The 13620-nt window shown below is 41.8% G+C and overlaps 1 protein-coding gene across 3 annotated transcripts in view; it reads right to left on the minus strand.

Annotated features, from left to right (window-relative positions):
* The window catches only part of LOC124048605 (adenomatous polyposis coli protein-like), a 54124-nt gene that overhangs the window by 23718 nt on the left and 16786 nt on the right, over positions 1–13620 (minus strand). Inside the window, exons 1-2 of one of the 3 annotated variants that reach the window (XM_046369558.1) lie at positions 12305–12391; positions 8020–8172 (exon numbers count right to left, since the gene is read on the minus strand). In XM_046369558.1, coding sequence (XP_046225514.1) covers positions 8020–8154 — 135 coding nt within the window. In that variant the 5' untranslated portion in view covers positions 8155–8172; positions 12305–12391. Of the gene's footprint in view, positions 1–8019; positions 8173–11417; positions 11512–12304; positions 12392–13620 lie in introns of those variants that run through there. The other 2 variants (XM_046369559.1, XM_046369557.1) reach the window with 2 other exon arrangements.

The raw sequence follows: 13620 nt of genomic DNA on the forward strand, positions 1-13620 counted from the left end.
AAAACAATCTTGGTCGAACCAACAGCCTAACGAACAAACAATCGACAAGTCGACAAATTGGAGTCAGCCCTAGAAGACACACAGACAAACACCTTTGATGATGTCATAATGCTTTGTCATATTATGACTGTTCATTTGATAGAACATGACATGAAAAGAATCAAAGCCACACGCGTTGATACGCCATGACAGGACACTGTCACTAACTGAAATTATTCCTTCCCCCATCTGGATCCCAGAGCTGCCTGAACATGGGTTATGTCCCACAGAGCACCCTATTTCCTATATTGTGCACTACTTTTGACCAGGGTCCATATGGTTCTGGTAAAAAAAAAAATAGCACACTACGTAGGGAATAGGGTGCTATTTGGGATGCAAGTCCTGGCCTGACAGTTGTCACTGGGAATGATCCACTAGTTGTCACAAGGATTTTTAAGTCAGCCAACTTCTTCAGAAACTTTCTGCCAGGAACTTAAAATATAGCAAAAACAACATTTCACTTGACATAACTCCTTCCCACATACGGGATAACATGAATGAAGATTTTTAGTGTAGTACTTATCTAAAGCTTTAGGGTTTATGTTAAGTAGGCTGCATAAGATAAACGTTCAAATTGTGTGAGTGTTTGTAACCATAGTTATCTAACTAAAATGGAGCTCGTTGTGCTGTATGTAATTGGCTTGGTGGGTAGGAAAGAAAGGAAGCCTGCTCTGTGCTCCTCGATGAAGAGTGTGGTGTTTGTGCTCTTGTCTCCCTGCAGCTGTGAGAGCCTGGTTGCATCCCAAATGGCACCTTAGTGCACTGTATAGGGACTACTTTTCAAATGGCACCTTATTCCCTACATAGTGCACTACTTTTGACCAGAACCCTATTGGCCCTGGTCAAAAGGAGTGCACTCTAAAGGGGATAGGGTGCGTTTTGGAGCCCCTGGGCCCTGAGGAGAGAGGAAATGGCTGGAGGACAGGAAATGAGAAGCACATTCATTAGATACAATGTGTGGAAGGGAGAGACAAAAAAAATAAGACATCCTGCCTTCTTTGAGGTGCAGAGGGAAGGGAGCGCCTCAGAAGCAGCAGTGTCTGTGTGTGTAAAAGCGTGCTCTAAACATGCCGGGGGGGGGGGGGGGGGGGGAGATACTGTTTCTGATGAATATGAGACTGGATTACCACAGGGGAAAAGGCAGACTGTTTGTAATCTCATCCATTAGTCATAAACATTATCCACCCCTTGAATTACCTAATTAGTTATGATCTCAACAGGGGTTCTCCCCGGTAAGGAATACTATGGAGGAGCTATTACGACAAGATAGGCCTAATACTTCACTTGGTTGCAAATTATAACCCTTCCCCCTATTTAGAATATGCAGAATCTTTGCACTACAGTCATTGTGATTTTACTACTTAGGCTACCGTTAACCAACAAAACACTTAATTTACTACAGCCTAGGCTAAGTATTAGGTTAAACACTATTTAGTAAGGAGGATGCAATAGCCTGCTCTCTACGGCGCTATATAGTCCAGGAAGGAAATAAGAACAATACAGGTCAACAATGAATGCCACTGTGGCCCCAAGTGCAAGAAATACTGTGACGTTGGCCCAGTGGTTCGATTTTACAGTGACTTCAATACGATGGTGTGTTTTCTTCTTGCCAGAGTGAGGATTTGTATTATCAAGTGAAGAATAAGCCAGCAAAAACTGTACAAGTATTTCCAAAAGAAAACAAGGCAACAGTAAACATATCTCCCACAAATTATGCAGATACCACCACCCTAATTTTGTAAATGACGGATCTCTACGGTAAGAAGCATCATTCACCCGAGTCCAAATCAGGCCATTGTTGTCTGAGATATTGTATGTGACAAACAAACATACTAGCGGATGGAGACAGATGCACAGCCTCCTCCCTGATTTCATCGTGGGGGACAATAAAAACTGGAAGTTGCAACAGGAACAAACTGAACCACAAGAGTTCTAACAAAATAAAAATGTTTTGCACACTTAAACCAACCGTCGGCGTGCGACCATAAAAATGATATTTTACAGGTGATGACATTGCTATCCACATTACACAATGAATAAATGTGACTCATTAACCGTTTCCAGCATCAATGTCTGGTTAGATCATGGAACGGAGAGCCTAGCTCAAACGTGACAATTATTTAAACTTGAACATTACCCGTTTTGTTTAACACGTTTTCTTATTTGATATCTCAAAATCCCTAAGCTGATACTATATCTGCAGCTACACAAAAAGGGTGCGCCAGCCACTTTCCCCCCAAGTGTGAAATATCTGGTTGCAGAGTAGCAGGTAGCATAGCCCTAGGCTTACTAAATTCACTAAGTTAGCAGTATTTTCCATTTGCGCAAGAGCAGACCAACTACGCAGACCTGATTGAGTAAATTGTTAATAGATAGCTAAGTGCTGAATGTGCCACTCTAAGGGTAGAGCCAGCAGACCCCCAGCCTCACACAGCCAAAAGTGAGACTGAGGCAAACCCCAAACTCAGCTCCAAACCTACTGAGATAAAAGGATGTTTCATCAGTGTTGGACAAGTAACAGAGGAAGACTCTCCCTGGCTAAGGGAAGCACAGAGACCCTCACTCAAATGCCCAAAATAGAGAGGCAAACCCCAACCAGCTCCAAAGCTACTGGAAAGTGTATAGACAGTCTCAAATACTGTGAGTAAGACTGATGACACATACTGCAAGACTCTCCCTAGCAATGACTAATAGCTAATGACTGACTAAGCTTGTACCAAAAATATACCAAAGCAAGTCCCAACATGCTGAGTCCGTACACTCATTTATTACAAGGAAATGGAAAGGCAAAAACGCTCTACAAAAGCAGTAAGCTCTCAGACTGAATAACAAATCAACCCTTAGCCCGCATGCTCTAGGCATTTGATTAGATCAGAGAGGATTAGATTGGTGTAAGCAATATGGCAACAATTCCACAGTCTATCAGAGGGCAAGATAGGCACTACCAGCCTACTCCCATCCTGTCAGATCAACACAAAAGGATAGAGGCTAGGGGTTGATTTGGGATTCAGGAAAGGATACACAATCTTGTCCTTACTTACATTTGAGTCATTGAGCAGACGCTCTTATCCAGAGCGACTTACAGTTAGTGCAGTCATCTTAATAGCTAAGTGAGATAATCACAGTAAGTAATCGGCAAAGTCAGTACTAGCAGGAAAAGACAAATGCAAGGTTTTTTTTTTTAAAAAAATGTTGGGGAAGGAGTGGGGGGATAAAACAGATGTCTAATTTATGATAGTCTACTTCATGGGCAAGGGAGTAGGGAGCCCCCATAGCCAGTCATCTCCTCATTAGCATGCATGGTATAGCACCATCCATCCTCCAGGGAGGCACTGGCATACTGAAGCCAACCAAGGGAGCACTGCCTGCCTCTGGGGTGAGAAAGAGATGGAGGGGTTGGCCGGTTAGTTGGTATCGCTGCACAGCCAAAATCTCTTTCATTCACATTGAGTCTGAGTCCCAAATGGCACCCTATTCCCCATGTACAGTGCCTTCAGAAAGTATTCATACACGTTGACTTACACATTTTATTACAGCATGAAATAAAAATGAATTCATACTTTTTGGGGATGGATTTACACACAATTACCCATAATGACAAAGTCTAAGCATGTTTTTAGAAATACAGAAATCTAATTTACAGAAGTATTCACACCCCTTTCTTTGGTACGTAGGACACTAAGGACATGTTGGCCGAGAATACAAACTTGATAGGCCTTCCATCCATGGAGTGTTAGAATCCCCTTTGGCAGAGATTACAGCTGGGAGTCTTTCTGAGCAAGTCTACGAGCTTTGCACACCTGGCTTGTAAAATATTTGCACTCTTTTATAAATTCTTGAAACTGTCAAATTGGTTGTTGATCATTGCTAGACAGCCATTTAAGTATTGCCATACATGTTGATGTTTTAGGGTATTGTCCTGCTGAAAGGTGAATTAGTATCCCAGTGTATTGGAAAGCAGACAATCAGGTTTTCCTTTAGGATTTATCCTGTGCCTAGCTCTATTCCGCTTTTTTAGATTTAAAAAACTCCCCAGTCCTTGCCGATGACAAGCATACCCATAATATGCCACCAGGGGTATTTTCACAGTCCCCAGATCAGGAACAAATTCAAGAAAGCGTACAGTATTAGAGACATTATTGTTCCATCTCATATTGCTCAAGTGAACCGCAAACCTGGTTTCAAAAAACAGATCAAGCAAAACCTCACAACACTTCTCCCCTATTTGACCTATATTGTTTGTGTATGTATTGATATGTAGGCTACTTTTTTTAAATGTAGTTCTGTCCTTGAGCTGAGGTCTATAAATATTCTGTATTATGTCATGTTTCATGTGGATCCCAGGAAGAGTAGCTGCTGCTTTTGCAACAGCTAATGGGGATCCTAATAATATACCAAAATAACATGATTCCGCCAACAATATGCTTGGAAATATGAGCGGCACTCAGTGATGCGTTAGCCCCAAACATAACACTTTGTATTCAGACATTTCTTTACATCTTTTGCAGTTTTACTTCAGTGCCTTATTGCAAACGTGATGCGTGTTTTGGAAAAGGTTTATTCTGTACAGGCTTCCTTTTCACTGTCAATTAGGTTAATATTGTGGAGTAACTACAATGTTGCTGATCAGTCTTCTCCCATCACAACCATTTAACTCTGTTTTAAAGTCACCATTAGCCTCATGGTGAAATCCTTGAGCAATTTCCTTCCTCTCTGGTAACAGAGTTAGGAAGGACGCCTGTATCTTTGTAGTGACTGGGTGAAATTAATTACACTTTGGATGGTGGATTAATAACTTCAGAATGCTCAAAGAGATATTCAAAGTCCATGCAACTTATGGGACTGAACTTATTTAGTCTTGCCATAACAAAGGGGGTTGAATACTTAGACTCAAGATATTTCAGATTTAAATGTTTTATTAATTGTACATAGTACTTCCGGCGCCGACAGAGATGGCCGCCTCGCTTTGCGTTCCTAGGAAACTATTTTGTTTTTTTACATTGGTACCCCAGGTAATCTTAAGTTTCATTACATACAGTCAGGAGGAACTACTGAATATAAGAGCAATGTCAACTACTCTATACCATCTACTCCATCTTGCCTATGCCGTTCTGTACCATCACTCATTCATATATCTTTATGTACATATTGTTTATCCCTTTACACTTGTGTGTATAAGGTAGTAGTTTTTGGAATTGTAAGGTTAGATTACTAGTTGGTTATTACTGCATTGTTGGAACAAGAAGCACAAGCATTTCGCTACACTCGCATTAACATATGCTAACCATGTGTATGTGACAAATAAATTTGATTTTGATTTGATAGTTGTAAAAATGTCTAAAAACATAGATCATTTCACTTTGACATTATGGGGTATTGTATGCAGGCCAGTGACACAAAATCTCAATTTAATCCATTTTAAATTCAGGATGTAACAACAAAATGTGGAAATCTGAAAATTACCTTTCAGAAGGCACCGTAGTGCACTACATTTGACCAGGGCCCATAGTAGTGCACCATATAGGGTGCCATTTGGGACACAATCTAAGAAAAGAAAATGGGTGGGGGAGGCTGGAAGATAAAGAAGGTCCTGATAATCTCCCTCTACTCCCTGCTAAAGGGACTGGGGTGGCTAGATTCATTATATAGGCTACTAACGTGTAAATTGGCTAGGATGAATAATGCATGGAGTAATCTTCTACTGCCGGCTGTTTGCATCCAAGAAAATATGGCAGTAGTGAATGGGCGGTCATATTGGGTTACTGTTACATTAGACAACATTTCCATAATGCCCAGACAATGTCTAAACTAGTAGGTCTATACACAGAACAGTATTGTATCTTCATATAGTACATTAAGATAAGTGTTTCAGGCCACACACACATACGACCATGGGGAGTATATCCCCCATTCTTATCATGCAGCTGCCCTATAATAGGCTCAATATTGTTGTGTGGAAAAACAGGGCAAGTAAGCTTTGAGTTTCTACCTGAGAAACAAAAATGCCCTTGGTACAACTTGGGCAACTAAACCATTACCACATCCACTTTCCTTCTCTTGTTTTCATTTGACTGTCCCTCTTTCTTACAAATGCATTATCAGGAGATGAGTATATTGGAGTGTGTTTCCCGACTACATTCACTGCCACGTGGAAGAGCGTAGTGCTCCCTAATTTGAGGTGGCACCAGTGACTACCCAGGGGCGCATTGTGGGGTAGAAAACATTGGCAAAGACTGTTGAGAACCAAAATCTTCCTGTGAGAAGAGAAAAGCCCTGGGACTTAGATCACCTCTTGTATCCTCAGCCTGCCAGGTCACATCATCCAGTTACGCAACCAAGCAAGCTGGCACATCCAACCACTGTGTGTGTGTGCATGTGTGCGCATGTGTGCGTGAGCGAGAGAGAGACATTCAGCAGCCTAGCTCAGGATGGCAGCTCCTCTCATGAACAGACTCAGGTTGTGAGAGTGTCAGTAACCAAATTTTTCATCAAAACACCTCAAAGTGCATTGGAGGAGAGGATCAACGGAGATTCCTTGGACCTCCAATGAGCTTCCAGAAGAATTGATTAAACAAGGATGGAGAAAACAAGGATCTGACAGCTAGTAAATAGGGCCGGGCATTACATGAAATTAATTCAATGAATTAGAATGTTTTTGGAATATTGTTCAAAGGTTTTTCTTTTATTTGTTTTGAGCTTTTATGTTCGCTTGTTCTCATGTCTTTTTGGCCTCGTCTCCTTCGCTCCTTCCGTGCTGTGTGCACCTTCCCCCTCCCACAGACACCAAGCCCCTGCCACTCTCAACAACACAGATGAAAGGTCATGTCTTCCTCTCCAACAAGCAGTTTCAACTCGGTATTTGCGGTTTGGTCCAACATAATCCATCATATGGACACCGAAAAACATTGAGGCATTTTACCGTAATAGAGGAGGAGGTTAACCTTTTCCAAGCAATATCCTTTTTATGTTTCAACTCGTCAAATTGCACAAAGAGCAGACCCTACCAAAAACGGGAGCATCAATGAACATCGATTCTGGAAGATGAATGCTCAGTTTGTTGCGCGCAGCATCGCATTACCACAAGCAGCATTTTAGCCACAGACTTATACTAGCTGTCTAGTCATTTTAATAAAAGTGCAATGAGCATTTAAAAAAACTCTTATATAAAGGAATTGGCAACTCGTTCTCATTCTGAGAAATAAGGAAGGCCACTTGATTTCAACATCTGAACAAAGTGGACAGGCTAGCATGCTGATCAAACAGTTGGAGATGGACAGAAGGTTGTGTTCGTTACAATTAAACTGTTCTACCTTGTTTGCAAGCAAATAGAGCCAAGCTGGCTAGACTTGAAATATAAAGATCAGCTGGCTACTCACTAGCACATGGGCCTGTGCTTGAGATTGTTTATGAGACCTGTGTTCATTTTCTATAATGCCTGCTATAAGAAGTTAGTCATTATTAAGGAATGTGCATTATGCATGGTTGTGGCTAAATTTGTAAACAAAAAGGGCATTGTCAGACGCGTGAAAGACAGTTTAGTGGTTTGTGCAGAAAAAGCATGTTTGAGTTCTGGGATTTTGTTGTTTTTATGTCCAGTTCGCCTTTAATACAAGTGAGCATCAGGAAGAGGCCAGTGTTGCTACTGCACTCATGCGATTGCAGAGTTTGCAAAAAATATATAAAAATGGGAAATGGATTGATGAAAAGGAATAATTCTGCCAGGTAGGCAATAGGCTACTTTGTAGTTAACATTTCATTTTATGCGGTCCTGGGTTAGAGGAAAGGCTGGGTTGTGTTCAGTGGGCATGAAATGGAAGGGAAAGCTTATAAAAAGGAGTGGAACGGGGAGAGCCTATCATCTGTACTTATCCAATAAAGCCTGTTTGCATTTTACATAGCAAAATGTTTTGCTACAGTGTCACATAACGAACAAACATGGGTTCTTAGTAAATCATCAAAAATCTGTTTTCTGCCTTTTACCTTCATATTGGAGGCTTCGGTCTCCAGTTTGGTCAAGTGGTTTGAGTTGTCCTCAAGCTCTTGTCGAAGGTTGGAGTTCTCCATCTTCAGTATCTCCACTTGCTTCAGCAGCTGATCATAAGATGCTGCAGCCATCTTGGACTACCTCTTGACCTAAGAGGACGAGGACACATTACGACCATTAAGGTTTTTTCAGCTCCGCCTTTCAAACTGCCCATAAAACGGACGTTGCCTAATCACCATTAATCCATAGGCCTACATTTTCATTGATGTGTAAAATGACATTACAGTCAGAGGTGAGGGAGTGATCATGACAATGTCAATTAATATCCATCTCAAAAGAAAAAAATAGTGAATTTATCAAGGCTTTAATAACCCATCACCATTAATTACATTGATAGCTCCATGGTAAATACATGTTCAGCAATGGTTAGCCTAGATGATCATTTAAAGCTATTTTCTGCTACACAGGCAGGACTTAGGCAAGCCTTGACAGGGCCAGTCGCTCGAGGGCCCAAGCACGTAGCTCAGAATAAGATAGCAGTGGATTGTATTAAAATAAAAGGCATCACTCAAGATTCAATTAAACATTTGAGAAAGTAGGGTCAGATCTAGAAAATCAGAATTGTAAATGCCTGCTACGGCTTTGGGATAAGAACAATTCTAACATACACACAGATTGGAAAACACTAGACTTGTGAATAATTTACACCCAGGTAGATTTTGCTTTACTGCGTTCCTCCTTCTAGGATTTTGAACAAATGAAACTTGCTGAAAGTGATGGCCTAATTATAATTGTACTATAGTAGGTTTGTTATTAGGCTACCTTTTAGCTAAATGTCTTCTGAAACAATATTGCATAGACAAGAATAAAAAGAGCATACAAAAGACAAAATGGATGGTCAAATTATTTCAACTGATAATCTTCACTGCAGAGGAAGCCCAATCCACAGGCAGACACTGATGAGATGGGCAGCAGCAGACAGAGCAGAACGGTACCATCCCACCTGTCAAGTGGTTAATTGCCAAATACCACAGACATGACATCCACTCCATTCTCAATAGACACGTCCATAAGCGGTACTACCTAATTAAATAGAAAACGTATATCATAACGATAAGCAGATTAAGCACATTCCACAACGCGATATTGATATTCCACACAACATAGGCCATGTCCACTGACGTCAAAATCTCTGTGCAATTTAGGGCCAATATGTAGGCTATACACTTGATGTACGAGACTAAAGACCACACAGTGCATTCCAACTAGGCCACGTTTAAAAGGCAGGCTTATTAATGTGTTAACCTCGCTCTTGCGGAAATCAGCTGAGAAGACGAGATCTAGAAGACAGAAGATGGGCTCGGCAGCTAAGGGAACACCATTACTCGCGCGCCACACAGCCCCATACTGCCATGTGAAGACAACTCAACACGACAGAGGGGCACTCGCTCGTCTCGCAAAGAAAAAGTTTGTATTTTTAGATCATCCATTATAGAGGGTGGAGGGAAGCAGCAAGCGGGCGGGTATTAACTAGATCACTGCTGTGGAAAAATGGATCACTCTATTGTTACTAAATGAATCAGTGACATGTTAGATATCAGCAATGGCCTTGGCATGCAGACCTACATGTAAGCCTTTGGGATCTCGTCCTTTGCCAGTTGTGCGTGGCAGAAGGCTTCAGCTGCAAGCATACAGCGTAGAGCTAACTGACTACAGAGTTGCCTATATTACCCACAGGTCGACAATGACTAATCAAAGCAACTTCAGTGCCCTATTAGTAATTATGAACCATGGCCTTGGTTGCAACATTGTTCTGGTTTCCAAGGCTAAAATGATTTGTTTGACAAAGTTCTAGACAAGACGAGCAATTCCAATGCTGATCCAACTGAATTCAGCGAGTCAATTAGACTGGGTTGATTGGGCAGTGAGTCTGTAAATGTCAATATTGCCCTCACTAGGATGGAGCCGATACACAGGATGGGCAGAGAAGAACACTCAGGAGCATTCCAGAACCACTTAAGTCTAAAATTCAACATTCCAGAACAACCCAGTGAATTCTGTCAATGCACTGGCTGATGCGCAGGGGTAACCAAAACACATTTCTAAAACACCACCATCACCAAAATTGGATCAGGGGAGGGACATTTTTCTTCTTTTATTGATACACTGCCACTTCATGCATTTACAATACAGGGGAGAATTGCAGGTGAGACGATACATTCCCCTGTTTACAGATGCAGACCGAGGTAGTTCAATTTGCGGCCATTTTGGAGATTCAATTCCAGCCTCCGCCATAAAAAATAAAGAGAGAGCGCTTATGATCACCATAATTTAACAGCCAGTATAGTGCTGACTCTGAAGGGGACTGGGATCATGAGGTTGCAATGCTGAGATGATTGTTTCACTATGCCCCAGTGTCATATTAACATTAAAACGATTATATTATAGTGAATACAGCTGTTTGTGTTAGATAGTTATACAAATTGTAATAAAAATTACACAAGCCTCTATGGGGAAGATAACTAGTCAGTTGCACAACTGAATGCATGCAAATGAAACCTAGTTATTGCCTATCCTTTTCCAGTTCCATAATTGCATTTGCAATTACATCAACATCCAAATCAGTTTCTAAATCGAATGATCATTTAGGGCCATCTGCATCTCCATCATCGCACTATTTCCATATTTGCCTACTTCTCCGCACAGCCCCATAATGTACACAGTTATCGCCTCTCAAGGTTTAGTCATTTATTTCCTGCAGATATTAGGCTAATGTTCTGAGATTTTAATTAGGCTAGATTGATTCCCTTCTAGGTGAAAAACGAGTGTGCATTTAGTAGGTTAGTCCATGGATGAAAACACACTGCTATTTATTTTATGAATAATCCAACCGACCAATACAATGACTAATGCCCATCGGCACAATATGTAAAAAATAATAATAATAATAATCTAGAATCTTACCATGTCCACTCCCTCTGCATACTTAGCTATGCCCCCACAGAATTCAACCCACTAAAAACCAGTCAGTAATATCACTAGAGAAAACAAAGCAACATCGAACAAAGCAAACCGCTAATAGCACTACCATACAAACCTGTCAAATTTAGCCTACAAAGGGTTTAAAGGGGGTGCGAGCAATGAGAAGCAAAGGGGGAAAGAGCGAATGAAAGAACAGAGGGGGCTGAGGAAGAAGAGGACTGCCTCTTACTACCTCATGAATATTGCATCAATCTTATCAAAATGCATCTCCTGCTTAAATTGAGCAAATTCTACATTTTACCGGTTGATGCTTGCTGGTGCATTAAAATGAATAATGAAAAGGATACACCTTATGTAGGTCCATCAGTAATGGTTTCCAATTCAGAGCCAATTCTCTCTGCGTCCTACCCACCGTGTAAACGCCTTCCTCTCCCCAAATGAGGATTCCATCTTGACACGATAAAACAGGCGCTTACATTTCCCTTTCGCCTGACACTACACTGGATGGATAAGGTTTTCTCCGTGTGTGTGTGACACTGTATGGTGGATACCCCCTAAGCAGATAGCTAGACCAGAAAAACCCTGCAGTCAGCTGCAGAGCGTCAAATGCCCTTCCCTTGACACCACAAAGAAACAGTAGGCAGCCACTTAGTGGCGTTAGCCTACACTTGGCCCAACTAACCCGGCGCTACACAGCACAATACAACCAGGGATTAACCAATGACGAAGTCAACACAGACTAAGACAACCACCGACAGACCAACCTCATAGCAACCAGAGAAAGACAGCATCACACAGCCACAATGACATGTCTGCTTTGTTTGAGCAAAACCGGTCGCTAGGCTAACCAGCAGAATCCTAAGGACCACCCCACTCTTCTCCTCCACCATCTTAGTACACCACACACACCAGCAGCACTGATATTTTGGGCATTTGGCCATGAGCAGGTTCTCCTTCACCTCATTTTTCCAATCCTTTACTTGTTTTCCTTTCCTCCTCAAGCACAATGCAGGTTTTTTTCCTTTTCACACAGCCCTGGCAGTGATGATAAAGTGAGAGTAGAGAGGATGCATGCAATGAATGCACATCCCCCACACCCTCCGTCCTCTTCCTCCCTCTCCCACCAACCAACCATCAAAACAAAAGGCTTAGTGGCTATGCCTCACTATTCACACTAGCTGCTCCCTGCCTGCCCCTAATCCCCATTAACAGACAGAATTAAAAAAACGTTTCTCTCCATTTTTTGTCCATCATTGAAAGGAAGAGGGGTCTTTAAAAACACAGAAAGGAAAACCTTACCCCATTTCGGTAGCAGTGACATTCTCCATCCCATCTCCCTCAACTGTGTCAGACGTTGAAAGCTCATCCAGCCAGCACCCGGTCACATGATCACCCGGTACAGCCAATCACCTGGCAGCAAGACCAGGGACAGCCTTGTTTTGCTGTTTCCGTGGTTGGTTCTGCAGTGACCGATGCTGGCTGGCTGGCTTCCAGCTCTGTGGCACAGCTGCTTCTCCTGGCCGACTCAATTAGGGCTCTTTTTGTGAAGGGTGCTGGTGGGAGCCCCAGGCACAGGACAGCAGACCAGGGAGGGAGCGGGGTGACGGGGTGTGATGAGGGGGGTTGGAATGGCAGGTCAGAGAGCCCTGAAGGTCACACCACCGACCGGGGCGGAGGTTAGGAGGGGTGCAGGGGGAACCAATGGACAATGACAGCAGCACAAAACCAACCCCCAGAGAATCAATAATGACAAACACAAATATGGGGCAAACACACACAGGGCCAAAATCAAACAATGACTTAACAACCTGCACAATTGGGTTACCCCTCTGTAAGCTAATAGGAGATGGACTATTAGTTTATACATTATTGTGTTAACTTAAAGACAGACAGGATTGTTTTCATGTTCATTAGATCCTTTCCATTTAAACAAATTAGCCTAGTGTTCCCCAGATGTGTTTTATTGCTTAATGTCCCCTCCCACCAAAAAAAAGTTACAAAGACACTAAATAAAATGAAAATAACTTGACACTTTGTTAAACCCAATCCTTTAATTTTGGGCAACCGATCACAACTGTTACTAAGCAGGCTCGGGTCTGACCAGCCTCAGACACGCTCACGTTCCAAATGCAAGGAAGCTAATTAGGCAAGTGGCAAAAACAGATATCAAAAAATGGTTTACATGGTTAAATAATTGATCAGTACACCAGGGGTACATGGAACTAATTCCTGAAATGCAAAGCCTGTTGGAGTATTTTTCTAATCTGAAATTATTCTTTGGCTCCATTGTTTACTAGCTGGTTCAGCTAGCTCGACTGGCCAAAATTGAAATCGATGCTAATGTTACCTCGCTAATATAACTAGTTTTCTCCAAATGTGTGATTGGAAGCCAAGATTATTTATTTATACACACAGTTCAAGTCAGGTTACATACACCTTAGCCAAATACATTTAAACTAAATTTCACAATTCCTGACATTTAATCCTAGTAATAATTCCCTGTCTAAGGTCAGTAAGGATCACCACTTTATTTTAAGAATGTGAAATGTCAGAATAATTGTTGAGAGAATTATTTATTTCAGCTTTTATTTCTTTCATCACATTCCCAGTGGGTC

The sequence above is a fragment of the Oncorhynchus gorbuscha genome, linkage group LG11 (genome assembly GCF_021184085.1).
Source record: "Oncorhynchus gorbuscha isolate QuinsamMale2020 ecotype Even-year linkage group LG11, OgorEven_v1.0, whole genome shotgun sequence".
Lineage (NCBI taxonomy): Eukaryota > Metazoa > Chordata > Actinopteri > Salmoniformes > Salmonidae > Oncorhynchus > Oncorhynchus gorbuscha.